The sequence below is a fragment of the Cuculus canorus genome, chromosome 20, assembly GCF_017976375.1.
Source record: "Cuculus canorus isolate bCucCan1 chromosome 20, bCucCan1.pri, whole genome shotgun sequence".
Classification (NCBI taxonomy): domain Eukaryota; kingdom Metazoa; phylum Chordata; class Aves; order Cuculiformes; family Cuculidae; genus Cuculus; species Cuculus canorus.
In genome coordinates this window covers 12,206,620-12,234,020 of record NC_071420.1, presented here as the reverse complement: position 1 = coordinate 12,234,020, position 27,401 = coordinate 12,206,620, and the positions used below count along the sequence as shown (strand labels likewise).

The 27,401-nt window shown below is 48.4% G+C and overlaps 1 protein-coding gene across 1 annotated transcript in view; it reads left to right on the top strand.

Annotated features, from left to right (window-relative positions):
• RNF43 (ring finger protein 43) overlaps window positions 1-27,401 on the top strand; it is a 55,981-nt gene that overhangs the window by 9,065 nt on the left and 19,515 nt on the right. Inside the window, 1 exon segment of the mRNA XM_009562106.2 lies at window positions 25,370-25,492. Coding sequence (XP_009560401.2) covers window positions 25,370-25,492 — 123 coding nt within the window.

The following is a 27,401-nucleotide window of genomic DNA, read 5'->3' as shown; positions in this document are numbered from 1 at the left end:
CCAGATCTCAGGATATAACTGATGGATCTTAGTCCTTCCACTAATTTCTGCCATTGCTGTCCTCCCTCTTCTTCTAGTTTTGTGGACAGACTAGGAGCTCAGCTGGAATCAATGTTGCAGCACGCGATCAGTGCTAGGGACTGAGAAGAAGATGTATGCTGGTCAATTTTGCAGCTTCCTGACCTTTTCAAGGACATCTGTTACAAGATATCATTGTGGCAGGAAACTGCTCACTAGTGCTGGATCTGTTCATCCCTCCTGGCATTTCTGATGAGTTGTGTATATTGTTGGTAGCAGAGGCTGCATCTTTGATGCCTGTTGAAGGGTTTGGGTAAGGTACCTGCTCCTGGATGTTTGCTTCTCTTTATCGTAACTGTATCTCAGTACCAGGTATTCTTGTGGTTGAAATAAGAGCCTCTCTACATATTAGAGAATATATATATATTTAATAGGTCCGTTGGCATCTATAACTCTCCTCTTGCCTAGGAGTGAATCGTGGTCGCTTGTGGACATCAGGTGTTTGGTCACCAAGAAGACCAGTAGATCTGTTAAGTCGGAAGTAAATTAAAACCCTTGCTAACCAACCATATCATTTGTATTTTAAGGTCTTCATGTTCATGTAACATCAAACCAGATACTCTGATTTTACATCCTTTCTATCGGAAGCCATGGAGCCAGGGAATCCAGTGTGCCTGGTGGCAACTCAGGAATGCTGAATGTATCAGTGGTAGAAAGCTGTTTAAGCTCACAGGGTCCCAGTGAGAAATGTGGGAGAACATCTGAAAGGCCAGGCTGCAGAATTGAGGGATTTGCAAAGCTGACTTCTTTGCCTCAGTTTCCAACAAGTACTATTTCCATTGCCTATAGGCCAGCATCTTTCCTGGATCACTGGTAAACACATTCTTGATTCTGAAGGATTAATTGATACCTGTCTAATCCTTCTTCCCTCAAAAGCCTGCTGCAAGACAAAACAAGGTGCATTAGTGGCAATCCTGCAATCTGGCTGGGACAGGCGGAGGAAATGCTATAGCCAGAGTTACCAGAGAATCTTTGTCAGTCATCCTGGATTGACTTGCACAGAAGTCAAGACATTTGCTCCAATCCCTCCTCTGAACCCCTGCCTCTGGATTGTGGTGCTCGTTAATGGTTGTTAGTAGAAGTCTCTCTTAGTGTAGACATCTCATCCCTACATAGACCTGTGTTTTGGTGATTCTGGTGTGTTCCCTGGGACTGATGAGCAGTAAAGTACAGATTCCTTCAGTACTGTTACCTGAGCAACTATTTCTGTCTGAGGCATTTACAATTTTCTTTGGACCTCCTGGTCCTAAAATTCTTTATGGAGCTTTGCTGAAAGTGTTGACCTCTGTCCCAGCATGGGGTCTTGAGCAGGGTCTCACCATCCAGACAGCATGATAACATGAGCCTGCACCAGCTTGTTTCTTATTCTAACCATGTTCTTAAATGTGGCTTTCCTGGTAGCAAGAAGTTCTGCCAGAGGGCAAGAAAGACCAACTGCTGAATGTCTGGCATCCAGTGTCTTTATTCTCCCATTCCCAGATAAGATTTCCTATATGCTTTCCTGAGGTCATATCTAAGTTTCACTGGAGCCAGAAAATAGGCCTTCTTTTCCCCCGCAGCGAACCCTGGATCTCCATGGACGAAGCAATATGTCTTCTCTGATGTTTGATGTCAAGCAGACCATCTCCTTCCTGTCTGCACAGAGCCAAACCTGTCAGGTGGCCTCCGTTCACCTGTGTCATGAACTGGGAAATAAAGAGGTGCAGTGATACTGGTAATTGCATAACATATTGTATCAGGAGATGTTATGATACGGCCTAAATGTTCCTGCCTCCGGCCAGCAGTAAATTCCACGAAAGGTCAAGTTGTACACAAGCTTCTCTGGAGGATGTCTCCATTCTCGATGTCTGCAGAGCTGGCTGGTGGCATTCCATTATACTCTATACCATTGCAGATGCTTCCAAGAATGATGCCAAATTGTGGTTTCCAGGCTACTCCAAAATGCCTGAGACGCCCCTCCCCATGTCTTGTGGGGAGAGACAGAGAGGACTTGCTTGGAGTTACTTTCTGAGTACGTACGTGTATGTCATTTGAAGAAAAGAAGGTAACGTGGTAGTCATTGGGCTGTTTCGAGATGTGTAGGACCAGTCCACGTTAACTGCTCTCTCTGTTTCCACCGCAGTCTTGTAGTTGGGATGAGCTGTAGGCCCACAATGAAGAGTATATCCACAATGTGCATCTCAAAGAAGACTGCTTAACGACAGTAAAATTTTTTTCTCCTTCCACAGCAGTAATCTGACTCTTGTGTCATGACTTACGAAGTGAGAGGACAACAGGTAAAATCTAACTGCAGTATTTATGGGTGGACGTGCTGCTTTGAGTAAACACGATGAATGCCAGCATTGAGAAGCCTGATGTCTCCATGGAGGCAAACTTCCTTATGTTTATTTAATTCTGTTGACCTAGTTAAGAACTTTGAGAGATTTTTAATAGCTTATAAACTCTGGTTAAGCGACCTTATGAACATGGGTTTAAGTAGATGGGCTGAAGAACTGTAGATGTTTTGTGAATATTCCTATGCTTCGGCCAGGCTGGATGGGGCTCTGGGCAACATGATCAAGTGGAAGATGTCCTGCCTATGTCAGGGGGGTTGGAACTGAATGGGCTTCAAGATCCCTTCTGACCCAAAGCATTCCATGATTCTATGATTCTATGACCTGAAAAGTTCTGTAGAACCTAGGTGAAAGCTGCTGACAGTTAAGACCTTTGGAGACATGTGTTTATCTTCACACAGATTTGAAAGAAATGTAGGAAGATTTTATGTTGACTCATAGGTTGTCTGTGTCCTGTTGGAGAGATGACGTTGTCTGGAGAGGTTAATGACAGTCTGGCTGCTTCTTGACTGTGTAAACCAGTCTCTAGTTTTGGCACGTGCTAAGGATTTCCTTTGATCCAGTATTGTGATTGCTGTAATCTTCAGTCTCCTCAGTCTGAATTGTACTCAGGGGATCCCATTTGACCTTTTGACCAGGATATCACACTGGCACTGTATGTTCAGTTGTTATTTTGTCATGATAGTGTCCTTTCATCGACCTTTGGTTGTTTTCAGAGTTGGTGCTTTCAGGGATGCAAGTGCCTCATCATTTGAGTATTTTCTGAGCTCTTCGTTCTGGTGTTATATCGGTGTCTATAACTGTGTCTAGAGGTACTAAAATGTCCATTGTTCCCATATGGCCAAAAGATCAGAGCTGATGGCAAGCCTTGTTTCTGCCATTGCTTCTGATGGTACAGGACTCTGTGTTGTCCAGGGCAGGATTGCCAGAACAAAGCAACTGTACATTTCTGCATTTAATCAACTGTTCTCGCTAAGTTGGTAGTTCTTAAATCACTTCACTTTAGTTCCATTTAAATTATTAAACTGAAGTGACTTGAGCCAAGTCAAGCAAATGGAATGATATATGTGCATATTGGATGTCATTCTCCATTATTCTTCTCCTAATTCTTCACCTGTAGATGCTTTGCTGTGTAGAGTTTTGCCCATATCTGCTGACTGATGAGAAGCTCAATATGAGCTGGCAATGCTCGCAGTCGAGACAGCCAATCGTATCCTGGGCAGCATCTAAAGAAGCATGGCCAGCAGGCGAGGGAGGGATTCTGCCATTCTACTCCGCTCTCGTGAGACCCCACCTGGAGTGCTGTTTCCAGTTCTGGAATCCCCAGTATAGGAAGGACATGGAGCTGTTGGAATGGTTTCAGAGGAAGCTACAAAGTTGATCCGAGGGCTGGAGCACCTTCCATATGAGACCAGGCTGAGAGAGTTGGGATTGCTCAGCCTGGAGAAGAGAAGGCTCTGGGGAGGCCTTATAGTGACCTTCCAGTGCAGAAGGAGGCTACAGGAAATCTGGGGGGAGACGTTTTAGGAGGGCATGGAGTGATAGGATGAGGAGGAATGTCTTTAAATTGGAAAGGGGAAGATTTAAATTAGACATTAGGAAGAAATTCTCCATGATAAGGGTGGGGAGGCCCTGGCCCAGGTTGCCCAGATAAGTGGTGGCTGCCCCATTCCTGGAGGTGTTCAAGGCCATGTGTGATGGGGCCTTGAGCAACCTGATCCAGTAGGGGGTGTCCCTGCCCATGGCAGAGGATGGAACTGGGTGGTCTTTAAGGTTCCTTCCAACTCAAACCATTCTTTGATTCTATGATTTTATCAATGATTGATGGCCAGATGTTAACCACTCCTGAATTGTTCATTAAGAAAGTGCAGTTCTACCAAACTCCCTTTTCTCTCTTCAGCTGAGAAATGAAACACACTGGTGTAAAGAATGAACTGAAATAGTGTGTTTATCAATTGGTTTTGGAGAAGTTATTCTTTTTACTACGCTCAGTTGACGCAAAGCCCAGCTGAGGGATCCATTTACCTGGCTTGGAAGGAATCTGTGTTGTTTTGTCTGTAACTGCTGCAATGATGAAGACTTGCAGTATAGAAACCATACAGGTTTTAAAACAGTAATGTCATCTAGTAGGATGAAAGATAGCTTGGTTGAGCTGGTAGAGCCAAGGGCTGACTTCTGTATGGGAGACATCCGTGAGCACTGGCTGGGGGGAGAACTGTGAGTTTTAAAGTTATTTCTCTTTCGTCTTTCAATGTTGATATTTGGATTTGTTTTGCTGGATTTCAGAGCACGTTCAGGAGTTCACCTGCCTTTCAGATATGTTTACAGTATTTACGTGTCATTTCCACTCAGGCTGCACCTGTAAGCTGATATCCTTGGGTTTCTCTTAGTTGCATTGTTTTGTTTTGCTTTGGTTTTGACCACATTTTAACAAGATAGGCATCTCCCAGTGTGTTTCCCCTTCATTTCAGTCATTGCCCTCTCTCGTGACTGATTTCCTGCACTCATCTGTTCTTGTATTGTGAGATATCGGTGTACAGCCCACCGACACCAGTGCATGAAGTCTGCACTGCATCAGATTATCATCTTAGGCCATTCATTAAAAGCTTCTCAGAGCACTAAATGAGGAAAAAAACACTAATTTCTCTGAACTCACTCCCTGAAGACACAACCTTTGTAAGCACAGATGCTTACCAGATACCTGGGAATTTGACATCATCTGACACTGAGATGGGAATTGATTTTCAAAGATAGAATCATAGAATCCTGAAGGTTGGAAAAGGCCTCTAAGCTCATCCAGTCCAACCATCAGCCCAACCTCACTGTGCCCACCAAACCTTGTCCCAAAGTGCCATGTCTACTCATTGTTTGAACCCCTCCAGGGATGGAGACTCCACTGCTGCCCTGGGCAGCCTCTGCCAGGGCTTCACCACTCTGTCAGTGAAGAAATTTTCCCTAATATCTAATCTAAACCTAACCTGGTGCAACATGAGGCCATTTCGTCTCATCCTATTGCTTCTTCCTTGGGAGAAGAGACCAGCACCCACCTCAACACAACCTCCTTTCAGGTAATTGTAGAGAGCATTATGCCTCTGAAATCATTCAGCAACTTGAAAATACAGTCCAGGTGTTTGTTATAAACTCAGTGTTTGCCACTGTTCTGACTTGCTGCAGAGCAACACCGAATAAGAAATACGTTAGAGTATATATAATGTTTGAACCATAAAGGAATTTGCAAGTAAAATTGAAGTTCTGCATTAAATAAACTAGGGAATAATTTTGACTCTTGAAGCCAGATGTGATATGTTTTCTTAAAATGAGCTAGGCAAGTATTCTCCTATGTTCTGCATCTTCTGAGCTCACTGTAGTGGTCTTGCCTGGTGAAAAAAATCCCTGGATAACTGTGATGCAATCTCATCAAGAAGCAAGGAGATGGCTGCCTTGAGTAACATAAGAATGCAATGTACTTTTGCCCGTTATCAACTGGAAGTTTAGGATCAAATGAGAAGCCAAGGTTGTAAATTCAAATAACGGAACAAAAGTCAAGTTGATAATGCCTTTTCTCTTTCCACTTATTGCCTGGTGATACTGTTTCAGTCTTACTTGAGCAGTCTTTGGTCAATGTTTATATAGAATCATAGAATGATTTGGGTTGGAAGGAACCTTAAAGCAGTTCCGCCCCCTCCCATGAGCAGGGACACCTCCCACAGTTGCTCCAAGCTCCATCCAATCTGGCCTTGAACCCCTCCAGGGATGGAGCAGCCACCACTGCTCTGGGCAACCTGGGCCAGGGCCTCCCCACCCTCACAGCAAAACATTTCTTCTTCAGATCTCATCTCAATCTCCTCTCTTGCAGCTCAAAACCATTCCCGCTTGTCCTGTTCCTGCACTCCCTGATCAAGAGCCCCTACCCAGCTTTCCTGTCATCTTTCCTCAGAGAATGTGATAAGAATTGTTTTTCTTTACTTTTAAACTTTCACTTGGCAGTCATGAATTACAGTGAATTACAGTGTATTATATATTTGTATTATTGATGATGTTCACAATTTTACAAGGTGCTCTGGGTAGAGCATCCTAGGCTCTTCTTCTCCAAAAGCTGTCCCACACCTTGTTTCTACCTGCCTATTTTTGCTGCCTGACTACTTATTCAATTTTGAGATAGAGCAGCCGTTATCAAATACACGGTCCAGCTATAGGTGTGCCACAGGTGGTATTGCATAGAATCATAGAATGATCGGGGCTGGAAGGGACCTCAAAGCCCATCCAGTTCCAACCCCCTGCCATGGTCAGGGACACCTCCCACTGGATCGGGTTGCTCAAGGCACCATCCAACCTGACCTTGAACATCTCCAGGGATGGGGCATTCATGACTTCTCTGGACAACATCTGCCAGTGCCTCACCAAACCTGTCCAACTCATTAAAACTGCAGAAAATGCTCAACTTTATTTACTAGTCTCATTTTCTGATGTTTTCATAAGTTAAATGAGCTCAAGGAGAAGTCCAGGATGGGGTGAGCAGTGGGGAACATGTGGCCAGGAACACAAGAGGAGGTGGAAGCTCTTAGCATCCTTTTGCTAGTTAAACCATACACTAGGCAGCCTGAGCTCCTTCAGGCAAGTCTTCACATCTTGAGATCAGATAATTTAAAAAAATACGGTTTCATCTGCAAATTTTGTCACCTTATTAATTTATCCTTTCCCCAGCAATTTATGACCATGCTGAAATGCTTTGCGTGGGCACTTCCTGGATTCCCCAGCAATGAACCGTGAAGCAAGCAACTCATTTAGCCTTTTCTGCAAATATTTTTTGAGTGCATCTTTTATTCCCCTTGTTGTTTGTTAGCCACAGAAACTTGCTAAGAGGCTTCCTGCTTCTGATGTGTTGAAAAAGGTTTTCTGGGCTGTGTGTACTTCCCTCGCATGTTTTTCTCTGTTGACCAATCTCCTTAGCTTGCCAGGATTGCAGTATCTTCTGCTCTCATCGTATGGACTGAAATTCCACTTTTTGAAGGTTGCCCTTTCCTTCTAGTAGTCCCCTCTCTGTCACTGTTCACTGCTGGTCTTTTGAGGTCCATCTCAGGTCCTTCTGCTTGATGACCTGGGTATACTCCAAGCCTCTAGCAAGAGATCGCCAAACCATTATTTTATCACCAGGACCCATTTTACCTTCTCGTTTCATTTCTAAAATGTCTTTCTGACCACTTTCCTTATTCTTAGAATTTGTTATGGCTTGAGAGGTTTTATGTATGTCACCATTGCCACCTTTATGAATGTCACCTTTACCACTTTCCTTAGGCTTCTTGGTCTCTGTTGTCACAATTATTAATTTTCCTTTCCTATGAACAGGGGGATTTGAATATACAGTGGTCACTATTACAGAAATTATCTATTTCAAATCAGAAACGTGGTGTACTTGACAGGATTAGAATCATAGAATCATTAAGGCTGGAAAAGCCCTCTAAACTCATCCAGTCCAACTGTCAGCCCATCCCCACCGTGCCTGCTAAACCATGTCACCAAGTGCCACAGCCACACGGTTTTTGAGCCCCTCCAGGGATGGAGATTCCCCCACTGCCCTGGGCAGCCTTTGACAGGGCTTCACCACTCTGTTGGTAGAGAAATTTTTCCTAATATCCAATCTAAACCTCCCCTTGTGCAACTTGAGACCATTTCCTCTCTCCCTGTCACTCGTTACTTGGGAGAAGAGCCCAGGACCCACCTCACCACAACCTCCTTTCCAGTAGCTGTAGGGAGCGATGAGGTCTCCCCTCAGCCTCCTCTTCTCCAGGCTGAAGAGCCGCAGGTCCCTCAGATGCTCCTCAAAGGACTTGTGCTCCATCTAGATTTCATCTACTTCAGAGATAGTTCTGAGTTGCTCCATAAAGAAGTTGATAAAGATGCCTCAAGCTGTCTTTAGGTCTGACTTCAATATACAGCATGTGCCCTGCCTGGATGGTGATAGTGGAAATCACGCATTCACACTGTGCTTTTCCTCTTCTGTCTCCTCTGCCACTTCCCTTAACTTTTCCTGGTCTCTGTTATCACCATGGTCAGTAGGTAGCTTTAATACTCTTTTTCCTTCAATAAAGGCATGGAACTGTATTTTCAATAAAGATCTCTGGAACTCTTTCATACAGTTAAATATATTTTTAGGTGATCTTTTTTTTTTAAGTGTATATCAACTGCCCAATCTAGTGCATTTTCCTGTATCTCTGGCATTACAGCATCCTCTGGATTAACTTCCTTACCTTGTATTTCCCAGATGCTCATGAAATGCATATTCCAATTTAAAAGTAGGCATTTTATTTCACCCAGCTTAACTTTCAGGCTTTGTTTTTTTTGTATGTGCAAGATAGATCGATCAATTGATTGATCTCTATAGGTATCTATTAGATATTTATATACATCTATACACACACACATATATTTATGTATACATTCATATACTTACCATGAGGGTGGGGAGGCCCTGGCCCAGGTTGCCCAGAGCAGTGGTGGCTGCCCCATCCCTGGAGGGGTTCCAGGCCAGGTTGGATGGGGCTTGGAGCCCCTGATCCAGTGGGAGGTGTCCCTGCCCATGGCCGGGGATTGAACTGGGTGGGCTTTAAGATCTCTTCCAACCCAAACCACTCCGTGATTATATGCGTATATACATATACGCACATGTAAGGGAGACATTTATTGATACCCATAGCTTTCTTGCCTGGTAGGTATCTGTGCAATAACCCGTTTTTCAGGTGCAGGACTTGAGAGACAAATTTTATATCCGGATTCCAGCTAGGAATGTGTAAAGCCTGACATGCAAAATTACTTTTTGAACCTGAGAGTGGTGTGGTAGGTGCTGCTCAAGTGGGGAGCACTGAGCGCTATGCGTTGCCTCCTGGAAATGCAGTTAATTGGAAAATGTTCACTGGAGTCGCTAGCCCCAAGCGAGGCAGAGGCAGGACGTGAGTCGGGTACAGACAGAGGCACTGGTCGAAGGTCTTAAGTGCTTAATCTCTGCATATGTTAATAAAAGTATTAGGCAGGCAACATGTTTCCTCTTGTTGTGTTATGGTTGAATTTCACATGCAGACAGCATGCCACGAACCTTGCTTTCCCTTGCCATCCCTTCAGCCCAGCAGCAGCTTTCCCGAGCCTGAGGCGCCGCAAGCTCTGACTCATTTACTTAATATTCCCCTAATGAAACTGCCCAGAGCCCTGGACCTCTTCTCCTCCAAAACAATCTTTCTCCTCCCTATTTTTCCACACCCTATGCTTTCTTCTCAGCTCCTGTCACATTCCTAATCAGACTTTTGCTGAGCTACCTTGAGCAGACCTTCCCTTCTCCCCAGTCCATCCTCCCCTGCCCAGTGCCCTCGTCCTCTGGCCAGCCCAGCCGCGGCAGGTGGGCTACGAGGACCAGCCCACACATCAAGGCTGGTTGGAAATGGCGATAGAGGTACCAGATGGCCTTTAGAGTGAAGCCAGGAGAGTGGGAAACAAGAAAAAGTGCTTCTTTAGCCACGGTGTGATGGGGAGAAAGGGATGACCCTGTCTGCATCATGGTCCTCTCCCCACCTTGGCTGTCTAGCAGGACCCAGGAGAGCTTGAAGCTGTGCTAATTGATAAGGCAGCCTTGGCCAGAGGACCGTGGGGCTGTGGCGGGGGAGCAGGAATGACTGCAGAGTGTTCCTTGTAGAAAGGATGGGAATGGCAGACAAGGCTTTAACTGGCCTGTGGGAAAACCTGCTCCCAGGGCCTTCTATAGTGTCTTGGGGAGCTGGAGGACACTGGAATGAGCAGAGCTCCAGCCCAGCAGGCTGCCACCAGGAATAACCCAAGAGCACCTGTGGTGTCTCCTGCCCAGCTTTGATGATGGATTTATTGTGGCTGCCCCATCCCTGGAGGTGTTCAAGGCCGGGTTGGATGGGACTTGGAGCAACCTCATCCCGTGGGAGGTATTCTTGCCCATGGCAGGGGTGGAACTGAATGGGCTTTAAGCTCCTTTCAGATCCAAACCATTCTGTAATTCTGAGGACCGCATTTGCACCTGAAATCCACGGGTGACGGGGCAGTCAAGGGAAGTGCAGACATGCAGCACATGTTCAGCTGCAATGCTGAGCAGACATTGGGAGTTTCATCTCCTTCCCCCTGCCCCAGCTCCATTGTATTTGCTTTCTCCTTGCTCAGAGGCTGCCCCTGAACACTGGGAGCTGCATAACAGCTGGGGGGGGCAGCTATTATTTATCTATAACATACAAATTATTATGTTAGCTACTAGTACTGCACAAGAGACTGCAAAACCAAACAGAAAAGCTGTCTGGTGGGAGTAGATGGAGAAAGGAAACACCTTCTACGGGTGAGCAGTGCACCTGTGGGTTTTCCTGGATGTGGGACACCAAATGGTACAGGAGCCAGCGTGACCCTAATTTAACCTCTTGGGATGGCGTGGCTGCATCGAGAGATGCTGGTGGGTGAGGAAATAGGTACTGGTGGTGTTACCACTGCTCATGATGAGGAACTGGATGGGCTTTAAAGTCCCTTCCAACCCAAACCATTCTATGATGCAGGTCAGTACAAATCTCCAAGGGGAAATTTCTTAAAGATCTCTGCACTGCTCATTCTTTTTTGTCCACACTGGTTATTTCACTGAAATATACAGTCCCACTCTGAAGGACTTTGGTCCTTGTGTTTCTGATGGGAAGAAGATCCCTGCACCCAGTGCTTGCTGTGAGCGTCAGAGCCATTTGGTGGGTATTGGTATTCAACAGGCAGCTGTGCGACCCTGACCAGGTTTTGTGGTCATTGGCTGGAGGATTTCTTCCTCCTGAGCAGCTCCCGGAGGACACACAGGTAGGTTTTGAGCAGCAGGAAAGAGGATTTATTTTTGGATGGATGATCCACCTGGCGAGGGGTGCGTGGTAGTGGGGAGGTAGGCAGAAATGCTGCACAGGGCAGGTGGGGAGATGCTGGGGAGGAGATTTGCCTCTGCTGAAGAGCATTAATGGGCTGAGGAATACTCCAGGGTCCATCCAGGTGTGCAAACGGGAGGAATAAAGCCATTTTAGGCTCATGGTGCAGAAAGTGCAGGCGGCTCGTGAACCTGGCGCATTGTGCTGGCAAGGAGAGGGCTGGTGGGTGTTCTTGTCGGTACTGCACACACAAAGCTCTCCTGGCCGGCTGCTCCTGCAGCCTGTACAGACAGGCCTGTGCTCCTCAAAGATGAGGGATCGGATTCTTGCCCTCCGGGGGTTTCCAGCCAGCACACAGTTCAGAGGAGCCCTTTCTTTCTCCTGCTGTTCACGCCCTGCAAAGAATTTTCTATCAACAAAAGAAATTGTTTTATAATCCACTTGATGTTCATCTCCAGTCCTGGGGGATGAAAGGGGTTTTGAAGGACCAGGGAAATGGAGCCTGGAAGTCGTGGAAGCAGGGGCCAGCAGCCAGTGGCATAGCCCTGCCAAGCTGGGGCAGAAGAATTCTGGGGGGACTCCAAAGTCAGTAAAGCTTCGGATGCAGCTCTAGGAGTGGGAGTAATCAGACAGAATGCCAGAGAAGGAACAATCCCTGGAAAGAAAGGGTTGAGGCATCCCTGGTAGGTTTTCTGTTAGGCTGAGAAGAAAGTTACTCTTGCAGCTTGTGTGACTGTACTTGAATGTCTGCGTTGAGTAGCTCATCATGAGAAGATCCTTGAAATTTTGGTTGTAGCTCAGGCTGTACCTCAGAGTCAATAAAATTGTGTCAAACTCAGAAGGATTTTCTTTGAATATGCTTGGTCATTATTCCAGGGAAAAAATGGTCTCTTTGAACTCTATGGCAGCCCTGTTCTGAATCACAGAAGCATAGAATAGTTTGGGTCGGAAGGGACCTCAAAGCCCATCCAGTTCCACCCCCTGCCATGGGCAGGGACACCTCGCACTGGATCAGGGGCTCCAGCCCCATCCAACCTGGCCTGGAACACCTCCAGGGATGGGGCAGCCACCACTGCCTTGGGTAACCTGGGCCAGGGCCTCCCCACCCTCACAGCAAAACATTTCCTCCTAAGATCTCATCTCAGGCTCCCCTCCTGCAGCACAAGACCGCTCCCCCTCATCCTCTCCCTGCACTCCCTGATCAAAAGCCCCTCCCCAGCTTCCCTGGAGCCCCTTTCAGTACTGGAAGCTGCTCTAAGGTCTCTCCTCAGCCTTCTCTTCTCCAGGCTGAACAACCTCTCAGCCTGTTCTTGTACGGGAGGTTCTTCAGCATTTGGATCATCTCCATGGCCTCCTCTGGCCTTGCTCCAACAGCTCCATGTCCTTCCTGTGCTGAGGACTCGAAACTGGATGGAGGGCTCCAGGTGGGGGTCTTACCAGAGCGGAGCAGAGGGGCAGAATCCTCTCCTTCACCTGCTGGTCCCACTGCTCTGGATGCAGCCCAGGATGCAGCTGGTTTCTGGACTGTGAGCTCCCATTGCCGGCTCATGTTGAGCTTCTCCTCCCCCAGCACCCCAGGTCCTTCTCCTCAGGGCTGCTCCCAATCCATTTTCCACTCACCCTGTGTTTGTTCTTGGGATTGCCCCAACCCATGAGCAAGACCTTGCACTTGGCGTTGTTGGACCTCATGAGGTTCGCACAGCCCCACTCATGCAGAGATGCAAAGGTGGGAAGTTATGAGAGCCTGTCTCATCAACATCAAGATCAAGACATATAGGACAACCTAGGGAAAGAAGGAAGGTGTCCTCCTGAAGAAAACGCATCCTGTGGGTTTTGCAGTTCATGGTTTTCAGAACTGCAACTCAGATGTGGATGAGCAGCAGATCTGAGTTTGTCCCTGCCAGTGAAATTACTGGAGAATTCTCATGGCAAACAGACATCATTCTTGTCCTCAGGAGTGTGAAACATGCAATCAGCATGCAGGCTCTGCCAGCTCTGAAATGGAGCTGCCACCAGCATCTTCTGGAGCCGTTACCCATCTGTTACCACTGGTACAAGTGGGTTATAGTGGGAGATAGACAACTTGCCATTTTTATCAGAGACATGCCCTGCCATCTCCTCTTAAGTGATGGAAATATTAAATGCTTCCAGATCCTATTCTACTATTTCTGTGCATGCTACTGCCTTGTTTCTAGCCCAGGTCCCACAGCCCTATCATGAAACCAGTACCTGTTGGCCATGTCTTAACCCTTTCAGGCTGCTATTAGGTGTCTGCTTTCAGCCTCTTGAAGCATAAACTTCTCAAAGCTCACAAAAAAACAGGGGCTCAGACAGCCCAATGATGGCTTCAGGATGAGGATGGGGCAGGGTTGTGGGCAGGTTGCTGAGGAACGTCATCAGAAGTGGGTCCGTGTGGAGGCACAGCCTCTGCTCTCAGGACGCACATAGAGGTGGGGCTGGCAAAATCAGGCTGGGCAGAAAAACTGTGTTGAGTTATCTGACCATGCTTGAGGCTGTGGTAAAGGCAGCTGCTGCTCCTCTTTGCAGCAGAGATGTCCCTGCCTGGATCTGAGGTGGTGGAGTCAGTATTTGTTAGAAAAAGCTGGAGGTATGGGCTTAGGAGCTGGACTTGGTTACCTTCCTGGTTTTCTTGGCTCCCATGAACGTGTTCAGAAGCTGGTGAGCTTGAAAAGGGACTTTTTTTTTTGTGCTTACAAAAGGCATTTTTTAAATGTCAAAGTTGAAAGTACTTTTCCTTTGCAAAAACAAAAAAATCACCACCAAGCCATCGGGAACTGGCTGGGCATGCAACCGTCTGAGCGGCTGGTCTGACTCTGTGGCATCTTGGTATTGTATCTCCTGGCCAGGAGCACCCACCAAACAACACACAACAGCCTTTGAGCTGTTTGTGTCAGAGTTGTTTGCTTACTTAATTTTAAAAGGACTACATCCAGATAATTGGAAGGATTGCTACATCATGATGCTCTGGAAGTGTCCTTTGGCACTTGGTTTACAAAAGCTCAATAGCAATGGGGTCAGTGGCCAGCTGGCCACCAAAGCAGGAAAGTGAATGACAACGAGAATAGTGTTTCATGGAGCTGCAGTGCCTGAGAGTGCTATGAGCTGTGAGGATGGATCACTTAATGGAATATGGGGAGTGCTGGGGGATGAGAAGCTCAACATGAGCTGGAAATATGCTATTGTGTATTTCAGAAAGTCAGCTGTGTCCCGGGCTGCATCCAGAGCAGTGGGACCAGCAGGTGAGGGAGAGGATTCTGCCCCTCTGCTCTGCTCTGGTGAGACCCCACCTGGAGCCCTCCATCCAGTTCTCGAGTCCTCAGCACAGGAAGGACATGGAGCTGTTGGAGCAAGGCCAGAGGAGGCCATGGAGATGATCCAAATGCTGAAGAACCTCCCGTACAAGAACAGGCTGAGAGGTTGTTCAGCCTGGAGAAGAGAAGGCTGAGGAGAGACCTTAGAGCAGCTTCCAGTACTGAAAGGGGCTCCAGGGAAGCTGGGGAGGGGCTCTTGATCAGGGAGGGCAGGGGGAGCGGTCTTGTGCTGCAGGAGGGGAGCCTGAGATGAGATCTTAGGAGGATATGTTTTGCTGTGAGGGTGGGGAGGCCCTGGCCCAGGTTGCCCAGAGCAGTGGTGGCTGCCTCATCCCTGGAGGGGTTCCAGGCCAGGTTGGATGGGGCTTGGAGCCCCTGATCCAGTGGGAGGTGTCCCTGCCCATGGCAGGGAGTGGAACTATATGGACTTTAATGTTCCTCCCAACCCAAACCATTCCATAATTGCATGACGTTAGCCACGGAGATGGCTCTTGATGATTGCTCAGCTGCATGCCAGCAGCAATGTCCATAGAAGGCAACAGTACATTGGTTGATATCCCCTCCCTGCACACACACGTGTCCCTGCAGGAGAAAGAGTATCGTGCTGCCCACTAAGGTGATGACTTTCGCTAGGGGTGGAAAGAACATTTGATACAGTTGGACAGAAGTGGCATCTCTGCAGGTTTCCAAAGAATGAGAAACAGCCACCCTTGGGCAGATCTCTAGAAGTACAGCTGTGTTTGGGAATTCCCCAACCCCCGGTAGCAGAGGTGATGGATGCGAACTGTGAGATCATAGGACTGGTGAATGAGAAATGCTCTTTGGGCTGTGGGCCTGCCCGCACAGTGAGGGGGCTGGTGATGAACAGCGCTGTCAATCCATGTGTGCCAGAAGAACGGCAGGCGCTTTGCAGACATGATGGCTTGATCATAGATGCAGGAAGAAGGCTTGGGCCAAGACAAGCGGGAATGAGGGGCTGTGGAACCCTTCGTGTTGGATAGATCCAGCAAGGAAGGTCACTTCTGGACTGTTTTTTTGGTATTAGAGCAGCATTTGAATGCTTTTCCAGAAGTGCCACCCCCACTGCCCCACAGCAGTTTGTCCAAGTTGACCTTAGTGGTTTCCTGCCAAAAATACCTGTGAACAACAATGACTTGTTAATGATTTATCCCAGTGTTCACAAGGGCTGCACTGATTCCTAATACAACAGAAACCACGGAAGCACTGCTCCGCAGGCTTTCAGGTTTTGGCATCAATGTTTTTTTTTGTCCTCACACAATGACGGGAATGAAGATTGCATGAAGAAGCCAAGGGCTTGGTGTACTGGGCAGTGTGAATGCACGTTGTTGGGTGTAATGTTAGGGAGCATTGGTGGGAAAATCAACTGGATTTACTGGAGCTGAGCTGTAATGAAGGATTGTCCCATCCAGAGTTTGCAGACAGTCATGAACGGACACTTGAGCAGCTTCTGTGCAGGAACACCAATGCCAGCGAGGCACAGCTGTATGGACAGTTTGCTTTCTGCAAAGAGAGTGGTAAATTCGTGTTCCATGGACCAGGCATAGCTCTGGCAATGGAACGGTGAGAGCAAGCCTTCGCCTTCCCTGGAGTTGGACACCTGCCGTTTTCACAGGTCGTCAGGGCAGAAGCATGGCGTCTTAGGTCATGGAGGGATCAAAACCTGTCTGTTCTTCTAGTGTGGCTGTGTAATAACCCCTTGATCTGACACCCTGCCTCGGTGAGAGGGAGCACAGTGAGATTAAAAGCAGCAGATACAGAGGGAGAATCGATGATTGCAACAACCACCTCCACCCTTCAGAGCCAAGAGAGGCAACCGAGCCCAGGAACTGGAGCCTGCATGAGTCAACTCATGGTGTAGATGGCTGGGTTTACACAATACAATGTTGTTTTGTCACTGAGCAGCTGTATGAGAAGCTCTAAACAATGCTAGACTCTCTTGTCAAGGACCAGTGTAACTGTTAGGAAAAAGCAGAGAGATTTGGAGAAGAGAAGGATGCAGGGAGACCTTAGGGCATCTTCCAGTGCTGAAAGGAACTGGACTCCCCAGGAAAGCTGGGGAGGGGCTCTTGAGCAGGGAGGGCAGGGGGAGGATGAGGGGGATGATCTTGTGCTGCAGGAGGAGAGATTGAGATGAGATTTGAGGAAGAAATATTTTGCTATGAGGGTGGGGAGGCCCTGGCCCAGGTTGCCCAGAGCCATGGTGGCTGCCCCATCCCTGGAGGTGTTCAAGGCCAGGTTGGATGGGGCTTTAATCACCCTGATCCAGTGGGAGGTGTCCCTGCCCATGGCAGGTGAGTTGGAAGTGGATGGGCTTAGAGGTCCCTTCCAACCCAAACCATTCCATGATTCTGCGTTCTTGTTATCCTGGCACGCATTCTCCTTTTGGATCTCCATCCCCTCTCTAGGAGATGCAGGTTGATGAGAGTTGGATCCTCCAGTGGAGGTGATGTTGCAGCTTTCACTGTTTCAAACAGTCTGTGAACGGCTCCCTTCCCAGTCTGCAGTGTGAAAAAAACAGTGTGAAAAAAAGCTCAGTCAGTCTGTGCTATTTTAAAGTAATATTTGGTCAAATTATTGGATGTCTTCGAGTAAAGACAGTGGGTAGGTAGTCTTCTAGTGGATCATATTCTGTTGAGCAAGGAAGTTATCTCACTTTCTGCCCCATTTGTCCTGGATCCTGTGTATCCGCAGCTCTGTGCTGCTCTAAACGCTGCAGATGAGGTGGCTGAAATGGAAATTTCTTCACCTTTTTGGCTTCAGCCCCTTGAATCCTGGGCCAAGAGCTGTGTCATCCTCACCCCTAAGAACCTCCACGTGAGACATGCCCTTTGGTCATGAATGCTGGAGTCTTCAGAGGCTCCCAGCAGACTGAAACTAAGGGGAAGAGTTTTCTGCTTATCTGCTTCAAGCTCCTCTCAGCGGGCCAGCTCAGCTCTTTGAACATCTGTGACATCTGCAGTAGCTGTGCTCCCTACAATGCAAGCTTGGTTACATGCAGCGAGGGTGTTAATAGCCAAAGGTCCGTCTGAGAGAGAGTAGAGATCTGTCTTGGAAGTCTCCTGGGAGAATATCTTCAGTGAAAAAATATAATAGTTATTGGCTTAGCTGAAACCCTCGATGGAGTTCACTTGCAGAGGACACTGTGGAAGAAAGGGAATCAGGTGTGTTTGTGAAACCCTCCAGGCTGCTGACCACCCTGCGCCAGGCGCATCCTCCAGAGCAGTGACTGCAATAATGCCGGCAAGGTGTAAAAAGTGGGAGACTGCTCTCTGAATGCTCTGGTCTCTGCTGGTTGTGAGAGATGGGTTGTAGGGTTATGTCAGTTTGGGGTCTTGCCCTGTGTGCCTGTGATGGAATCCTCATTTCTGCTCAGCATCTTAAGATATTGGTGAAAGAAATTTTCCAGCAATTCCAACTTTACTGTTTAAACTGGTGCGACCTTGTGTGGCCACGTGTTGTGTGAGCTTAAAAGAAGCTCATGTTTGTACATTGGAAAGGGGGAAGGCTGTCAGTGCGCCAGGCCTGCTACCCGAGACACTCCATCTTGTGTGCCTCCTGTAGCAGCCCAGGAGCTCAGCATCCCCAGGAGCCTAGAGCTGCATTCTTGGCATTCCTGCAGCTCCTTAGATGTCAGTGATGTCATCGATAGCAACCAGGGAATTGCAGATCCAGAGGGCCTGAACCATGTCTTAGCAAGTTCGAGCGGTAGGAGGAACCAATTTCTGTAGCACACTGCAACTGTGTGAGCAAGTTTTATTGAACCAAATCACAGCAAAATGTTATTTGCATCTTCATTTTCTGTCTCCTGGTGATACTGCACCAGCGCAAAAAGAGAGACACTTTGCGTCCTTCACACAGCCGCTCTCTCATCCCTATTTAAAAAACACATCTGAGCATAAAAACAATGGGAAGCCAGTATGGTATGTGATTAAAAAGCAAGTAATTATTCCCTTTAGCCACTCAGATCTTCACCCTTAATGCGCCTGGGACCTGCTGCAGTGCATCATCCTTCAGCACACAATTGGGCACCATGTGAAGGCATCTCCCTGGGAAGCATCCCCTTGGAAACTCCATCTTTTGTCAGTCTGCAAAAAGTATGCTTTTGCTATTTTTGTGTGAGACAAAATGCCATGTTTTTGAAACACAGGAGCAAAATTGTCACATAAATTTTCATACTTATTATATCTGGCCTTTTCTACAAAGAGTGACGGCTCCCAGCGCTGCTGCAATGCCTTCTGGAATGTGTGGGCTGCATCAGCTCATGCTGCTGGTTGTAGCCTCAGAGTTCTAATACGTAGGCTGGACTAGGAGCAGAGGGCTTTTAAAAACAATGGTCTGTGGAGTCCCGTGAAGCCATGGTAGCTCCATCTATGATAGTGAAGCAGTAGTAAAGAGCATTTTCCATCCTGGAGTTTTGGTCATAAGAGGGGCTGGTGGTCTCTGAGGCATGTTTCTATCTGAAATGGAGATTTTACTTCTTTATTTCTAGTTGTAGCAGCATCATCTCTTCTAGCAGAGGATTTTAAGCTTCTGCTCTCACTGAAGTCCTCAGGTTGCTGCGGGTGCAGGACCATCAGTAGGATGGAGCCGTCCTCTGCAGACTGCGGTATTTCCTACCGCAGAAGCAGTTTTGCTCGGTAGCCTCAGTGCTGCTTGAATGTGTCTCTGTGTTACTCAGCTGTAATTAGAGCAGCTTGCCAGTTCACGACTTATCCCTTTGCTCCAGCGGGATTTCCAGACATGGAGCAGTTTGCCCCAGAGAGCCGGGGCTTGTTGTCTAACCCAAATCTAGCCAAGCCCTTATACCTACACTTGCATTTTTCCAGCTACAATAACAATGGAAGTGATTTTATCTAATCTCCCACCACCTGGTTTGTTCTTGTCCACACTTTTAGGCATGAGGGTGTTGAAAATGCTTTTGGCAGGAGTAGCTTTAAGCTGTGTAACCACCAATATTACACAACCACCCAGAGCTACGTGTAAAGAACAAGGTATGGATGGCAACAACCTCGTGCAGGGAGGGAAACTGGGACAGCCAGAGCTCATGGGCTGTGGGGTGTCCTCTAATACAGTCTGGAAGCCAGCAAAAGCAAAGCCCTAGGTGATGTCCCTGCAGGAAGAGCCCACCTGCATGGACGCATGGGGCACGAGGGGCTTCAGGAAACCTCTTGGGTGTTCCTGTGTGTCTACACGAAGTTTGTGGCCAGTCCCCAAGACACTTCACCAAGATTGACTTTCTAGCTTGGGTTTCAGGATCGAGCACTGAAGGCCCCTCCTCTCTGCCAGCATTTCGGCACTGTGCTTTGGAAGGACTCCAGGCCAGCAGTGAAGGGCTCTTTGATAATATCTGATGGGCGGGTAAGAATTTTGGGCAGCAGCCAAGGTACACATTGCCTGTAATCGTTAACTCAGTCTGTAAACAGTTCAAACGGCACTGAAGAGGCTGTCAGTTATTACATTAGAAGAAAGCCTTTCAATCTCCCGCTCAGAAGCCAGCCGTACGGTACCGGCCCCTGCTGAGCCGGCTGTGGCTGCAGGTCTGCAGGCAGTGCCAGCGGTGCTTGGCCATACAATGAGTGCCGGTGCTGACCTTCAAACCTTCGGCACTGAAGCAATAACTAAATCATTCGTTTTCCTTTTGTGCTGCACCTGGCTGAGATGGTGGAGCCCAGGGATATCCGAGGGGGACAGGACAGGGCAATGTTCCCCCTGAGGTGCTTGGCAGGGTGACTCCTCTACTCCATGCCCATCTCCTGCCTGAAGCTCTTCCCTGGGGAGCACGGATTCATATGCAGGCATGACAAATGCCCATGTTTCACTCGGGATTAGGTGAGGTTGCCCTGGACCATTGCTGGTTTCTCCAGACATGGCCACAAAAGTGGTTCAGGGCCACATCAGGGCCACTGCAGTATCCAAGCAACACTGCTGCTGAGCTTCAGCTTCGGAAGAGCCCTAGAGGATTCTCCAGTCCACAAGTCCTATAGCCTCCTTCCAGAAATAGTTCAGCCCTCCTGAAGATGTGTGATGCTTCAGAAGAAAATATGGCATAATCTACCCCATGGAGAATTTCCTTGTCAATATTTGCTCTTCTAGATCTGTTATTTCCTTTCTAGAAGAGCGAGAATACTCTCTCTGGCATCAGTTTTCAAGGGTTTAACTTTGAAACTCACTGGAGAAGCTTGCTGGTTGAGGAGATGAGACTCTAGTCTCTGCAGTAAAGTGGTCTGGACCAGATGAGTCTTTGCATCTGGCCCATCACTGCAGAGTTGCTTTTAGGGTCAGAGCTGTCTCCTATAAATGTCCTTGGTGTATCAGTTGTGGAAGACCTCATATGTCTGTGCCAACCCTACACTGGTCCCAAGTGACAACACAGCTTTGTGCTTGGAGTGATAGGGAAGGATGGCACTGCACTGCTGTGCTGTCTGCACTGTTTGGGCTTTGCTGCTGCTTTGAGCTTTCGCTTGAGGGGCGAGACTTGTGTGAGTTGTGTGGTATGGTTTTAACCTCCAAACCACGACCAGCAGGCTCTTGTGCAAGAGGGCCTTGAAGTATGGAGACCACCAGTGGCATTGTCCCCCAGAGTGTGAACGCGTTGAGCCCTCTGAGGTGTACGAGGTGTGCAGGGCAGCACAGGTTGGATGCTGTTCGTTGGGTTTTGATTCCCGACAGCTTGCAGTGTGCTTGGAGGCAGCCAGAGTGTGAGCTGTTCTCCTGTGACTTGGGCCAACTTGCCTTTACTTTCATTTAGTGGTGTGAGTCAAGGCTGACCAGAGAAACCTCCCTTTGCCTTTGATATTCCAAAATGGATGTGGTGGAACCAGAGAGAGAACAGAGAGTTTAACCAGGCATCAGGATGAAACTTAGCCAAATCACCTTGTTGGCCCACATTATCCTCATGGTAGCTGTGCTAGAAGAGAAATTGCTTCCCCCTGTGTGAGACCTCTCTATCCACAGGACAGCAACACTCCAGCAGAGCTGTCAGTAGGCAGGGAGGGCTGTAGTGATGGTTTTTCTCTAGGACCATTGACCATGCTTCTGCAATTAGACAGAAAAGATTCAGACCCAGTGACTCACCTAAACGATCAGCTCCTGCACAGTTGATAATCAAATAACATCTCTCTTGGGCTTCAGCACTTCTCTTTGTTGCTCATCAGCTTTGGAATGAAAAGAGGAAATACAGTTATTGATTAGGGACTGATTTGTTGTGTCAAAACTCAGCACTGCTGACCCTTGAGATGGCCCAAAGGCAGTTTAAAGCTCATGAGCCACACGTGAGGGAGCAAGCACAGGAGTATTGCACTTGTGTATCCTTTGTCTCCTCTCGCCACTTCTCTAGAGGCCTCAGATGGTTGTCTGGGCTTATTCGCACATTGAGGTAGGAGCTGAGTCTATTGAAGAATAGTACATTTGTTATAGGTAACATGTTTGTCTGTGACTCACATGTAGGTAAGGTGTGTTTGCTCTTATAACAGCTCTTGAAACTTATTCAGGTGCATTAAAAGTCTCAGATCCTGCTGGCTGAGCTTCATGGCCAGGCGTCATGGAAGCTGCATTTTCCTCAGGCCCCTTAAAACACTCTGCCATTCAAATTCCTCTTCCAACCAGCTATTTCCATCTTCTTCCCCTTCACCCCCCTGTTCATCCCTCCTCATTCTATGTCCTTCAAGCAGCATCCCACAGCACTTTCCAGCTCTGCTGTAGCTGCATAGAATCACAGAATCATGGAATGGTTTGGATTGGAAAGATACTTAAGCCCATCCAGTCCCACCCTCTGCCATGGCCAGGGACAACCTCCACTGGATCAGGGGCTTCAAGCCCCATCCAACCTGGCCTGGAACCCCCCCAGGGATGGGGCAGCACCACTGCTCTGGGCAACCTGGGCCAAGGGCCTCCCCACCCTCACAGCAAAACATTTATTTCTGGAGTGGGTGAAGAATCTCCCTTTTTGGGAGGTCTTGAAAACAGGTTGAGCGAGGTGTCTCTGAGGAATGTTGAGCTCTGGCTGATCCTGCCTTGGGGCAGCATAGTGGGCTAGGTGACCCTCGCAGGGTCATCTTTGTTTTTACTGTTCTATAAACAAAGCCCCCAAGTGAGAATCAAGCACCTCTCCATGCCTGGCTTTGCGCAGGACCTTCCTGCGTCCACCTACAATTTCTGCAGGCGAACTTGGTACAACCATGAGTGGTGCGGGCAGGGTGGGAGGGACAGGTTGGTGTTAAGATAGTGGGTCTTATGGGAATAAAGTGGGAAAGATGGCAAGGGTGAGTTAGAAAAGAGAAATGCAGTATTTTAGGGGAGGTGGTGTGGACAGAGAGGGTAGAAAAGGATAAGGAAACAGGAAAATACAAAAAGTAATAGTAAGGACATAGAGAGTGCAGGGATAGGACGAGGGCGAATGGTTTTGAGCTGCAAGAGGGGAGACTGAGATGAGATCTTAGAAAGAAATGTTTTGCTGTGAGAGTGGGGAGGCCCTGGCCCAGGTTGCCCAGAGCAGTGGTGGCTGCTCCATCCCTGGAGGGGTTCCAGGCCAGGTTGGATGGGGCTTGGAGCCCCTGATCCAGTGGGAGGTGTCCCTGCCCATGGCAGGGGGTGGAACTGGATGGGCTTTAAGATCCTTTCTAACCCAAACCATCCCATGATTCCATGATTCATTGCGGAATAAGAAGGGACCACTGGTGTGCCTCAGCTCCATGAGAAGCTGCCCATGTGAGTCAGGGTCCTGTGCAGCTCCTGCTCTCCCTGCGCTGTCTCCACTGCCTGTGGTGCCCTCTGTGGGTGCTGTTATTCCCCAAGGCAAAGGACCCTTGCTTGGCCAGGGATGGTTGGTGTCCCAGAGGGAAAGAGAAGAAGACCGCACTGCCCAACCTGAACAGAAAATCAAAGAGAAGGCTTTGGAGCATCCAAGAGCACATCTTCCCCAGATATACTTCCTTTGTCCCTCCAGGACAGCTGCCAGAATTTCAGATGTGCTCCTTGCACTCATTTGGGGGAGCTGAGCTCGTTGCTTATTCCCAGTGTTTATCATTAATGCTGTCATCAGGCCCAGCAATCCTTGTCACAGCGAGGCTGCTCTGTGCTCAGCACCCAGGACACAGCTCCAAGCAGCACAGTGCTGGTGGCCTACACTGCTCCAGGCTCCGGGAGCAACCTGGGGCAAGTCTGATAGCGCTGGCAGGAGGGTTGTCGCTGGGTTATTATGGCTATCACGAGACATGCTCTGTGCTTTTCCTGTTTTGTGTTTTTCTGTGATTATTACAGTGATTTATTAACCAAAAGCCACAGAACTCCCCATCAAGTAAACAGGCTATAAAGGTGGTGACATCGCCTGGTAAAGCTGGCAGGATCGTGGGCACGTCAATGCCATGTTGGATTTGGTGGGAGCAGCGCCTGGCATTGCTCAAGTGAAGCGTAGGGTGGTTTGAGAGCTTTCTCTGAGCACTGACAAGTTGTAACAGATGTGACTGCTTCCCTGGAAACTTGAATATCATAGAAACATAGAATCATGGAAAGGTTTGCATCAGAAGGGACATTAAACCCCATCCAGTTCCGCCTCCCTGCCATGCAGGGTTGTTTAGCCTGGAGAAGAGGAGGCTGAGGGGAGACCTTATTGCTCTCTACAACTACCTAAAAGGAGGTTGTGGAGAGGAGGGAGCTGGCCTCTTCTCCCAAGTGACAGGGGACAGGACAAGAGGGAATGGCCTGAAGCTCCGTCAGGGGAGGTTCAGGCTGGATATCAGAAAAAAATTCTTCACAGTAAGAGTCATTGGGCACTGGCAGAGGCTGCCCAGGGAGGTGGTCGAGTCGCCTTCCCTGGAGGTGTTTAAGGAACGGGTGGATGAAGTGCTTAGGGACATGGTTTAGGGAGTGTTAGGAATGGTTGGACTCAATGATCCAATGGGTCCTTTCTAACCTTGTGATTCTGTGATTCTGTGATTCTGAGTGAGCCCCACAGCTTGCATCCCCTCCTGTAGCGTGCTCTGCAGACGTGTGCACCATCCCCAGTAGCTCAGTCTCAGACCCTCTCATCTCCCCACTGCCAGTGGTTTGACTCGAGCTTTCCATTACTCACTGGGGATTTGGTCACCGGCATGGTTTTCCTCTCCTTTCTTATTCCTAGTACTTTCAGATTTTCCCTCCTTCCTTTGGCTTCTCTTCTGCAATTTTATCATAAAGTTGTTAAGTTTGGGAGCTGAGAAAAGAAGAAGTGTGGAGTCTCTGAGGGCACCAAGAGTTTTCTCTTGTTGTGGTCCCTTCACATCACCCAGAGTAGCCGCTGGGGAGCAAGCTGGCTGTAGGCAGTGAGTCCTGTGCCCCAGGGCTGGGGAGGATGTCAGCAGCTCTCACAGCACCAGGATCTGAGCTGTTGGGATGCTCCATCCCAGAAATCAAGGTCTGTGGTCTCATCGGCTGCTTTACCTTTGCCTGTCTGACTGGTACAAAGCCAGGTGTGAATTCAGCCTAGGAAAGAAACTCCACCTCTCTCTGGACATTTTCCTGGTGACCAAGGCTTTGACAGTGACTTGCATGGCATTCAAAGCCTCCCTGACTCTCAGACAAGGCCACGGGCTGTATCAGCAGTGGTGATGCCACCATGGGGGTATCCTACACTCTCTGGGCAGGTTCTTAATGCACAGAGGTTGCAGTGGGCTCAAACTCTCCTTTGCAGTGCTGAGCCCCAAAATCTGTGTTTCCATTTGCTTTTGTCCTGCAGTCCCACCCGCTGTCCCTGTGCAACACCAGCGAGGATGAACACACCGAGTCCGGGTTCATCACCATCGTCAAGCTCGAACAGCCAGATCGGGATCCCAACCCCTGCCTGTCACTGGCCAACAAGGTAGGTGCAAAAACGCCTCAATGGCACCAACCTGGGAAGCGAAAGCACTGGCACAGGAAAAAGAGAGCAGGAGAAGGCAGCAGGGTAGGAAAGAGCTGCTGGAGGGTGGAGGAAAGGACAAGGATAGAACAGGGTCCTTGGCTGAAGGGGTCCTTTGGGAGTGATGCTGTACCAGCCATCCCCAATACCCATCCCTCCTTACTTTTTCAATCGCCTGGTTTTGTAAAAGGTGTGGAGTTTTCCCTAACCTGACTGCTCTGGGATGCTCAGACCTTACCCCAGCACCCCATCCACCAGAAGCCTCACGCTCCTCATTTTATAGTCTCCGTTGCCTCTTGGGGCAGTTTGTATTTCTCTATGTCCTCTGTCCTGTGGGGAAAACACAGACATGGAAAACATCATCTGTGATCCTGTCTTTAAATATAATATTGTAATATATAAAATAATACTGTTATGGCTGCCCTATCCCTGGAAGTGTTCCAGGCCAGGTTGGATGGGGCTTTGAGCACCCTGATCCAGTGGGAGGTGTCCCTGCCCATGGCAGGGGTTGGAACTGGATGCACTTTGAGGTCCCTTCTGACCCAAACCATTCTATGAACTCTTCACTGGATGAGAAGAATCAGTGCTGAGCAGTTCAGATGAGTGCAACCCAGAAGAAATTGTGGTGACTCTAATAGCACAGGCCACCACCTGCCCTACAAAGGGATGGGAGATCTCAGAGGTCTTCAGATCAGGTCTCCTGTGATAGAGGTACCTTAGTGGAACAGCATTTACTGTGCCAAAAGCTGAGATCACCGGTACAATTCTCTGATAATAAGGAAGTCAGGTGGGAATGAGGGTCATTTTTAAGCCTTAAAATCTTTCTGTCTCTGATAAGGTTGCATGGGTAAGCCTAACATTAGCATTTTTCTTCAGTGGATCACCATGTCCTTTTATCGTTTCTGTACTAAATGTTGTTTCCCACAAGCACTGTATGAACGTGAAAGCACTCTTGTTTAGCTCTTCTTGGCTTTATCTGGATTGCATCCAGGTGAGGCCACCCCTGCTGTCTGCTTTCTGCTGGGGATGGGACAGGGACCTTTTCCATCCTCCCTGCAGCTCAGCTGAAGAGGACAGGCAAACTTGTACCGAAGCAAACTGTTCCTGCAGAGCATTTTTTTAAATACAGAGGCTGTGAAAGGGATGGAAAGGAAGAAGAGGATGGGCTGTGAAGCTGTGATGGATTTGCTGCCCCAGAGCTGCTTCCTTGCAGCTGCACGAGGCAGCCAGGCAGCAACGCCTGTCCCTCTCTAGACCACGGTGGAAGTCTCATTTGGTTTGCTGCTGCTCTGAGGATGATGCCAGCTGTTAGCACAAGACAGTGTGCTGGAGTTATCAATCTGTTAACAGTGACCCTATATCTGGAAAAGGGCCTGGTCCCATCTGTGGGTGTTAGTGATGCACAAAGATGGTGGGATAATGAGGGAACCCAAGAACTTGTGACACAACCCTTGGGACACAACAGCCCCATCAATGCTCCAGGCTTAGGGAAGAGTGGCTGCAAAGTTGCCTGGTGAGGGAGGACCGGGGGGTTGACAGCAGCTGAACATGAGCCAGCCAAGAAGGCCAACAGCATCCTGGTCTATGTCAGAAACAGCGTAGCCAGCAGGACCTGGGAAGGGATTGTACCCCTGTACTCAGCACTGGTGAGGCCACACCTTGAATCCTGGGTTCAGTTTTGGGCCTCTCGTTAAAAGAAAGACATTGAGGTCCTGGATCACATTTGGAGGAGGGGAACATTGCTGCTGAAGGGTCTGGAGAACAAGTCTTGTGAGGAGCGGCTGAGGGAGCTGGCATTGTTTGGCCTGGAGAAAAGGAGGCCGAAGGGAGACCTCATTACTGTCTACATCTGCCTGAAAGGAGGTTGTAG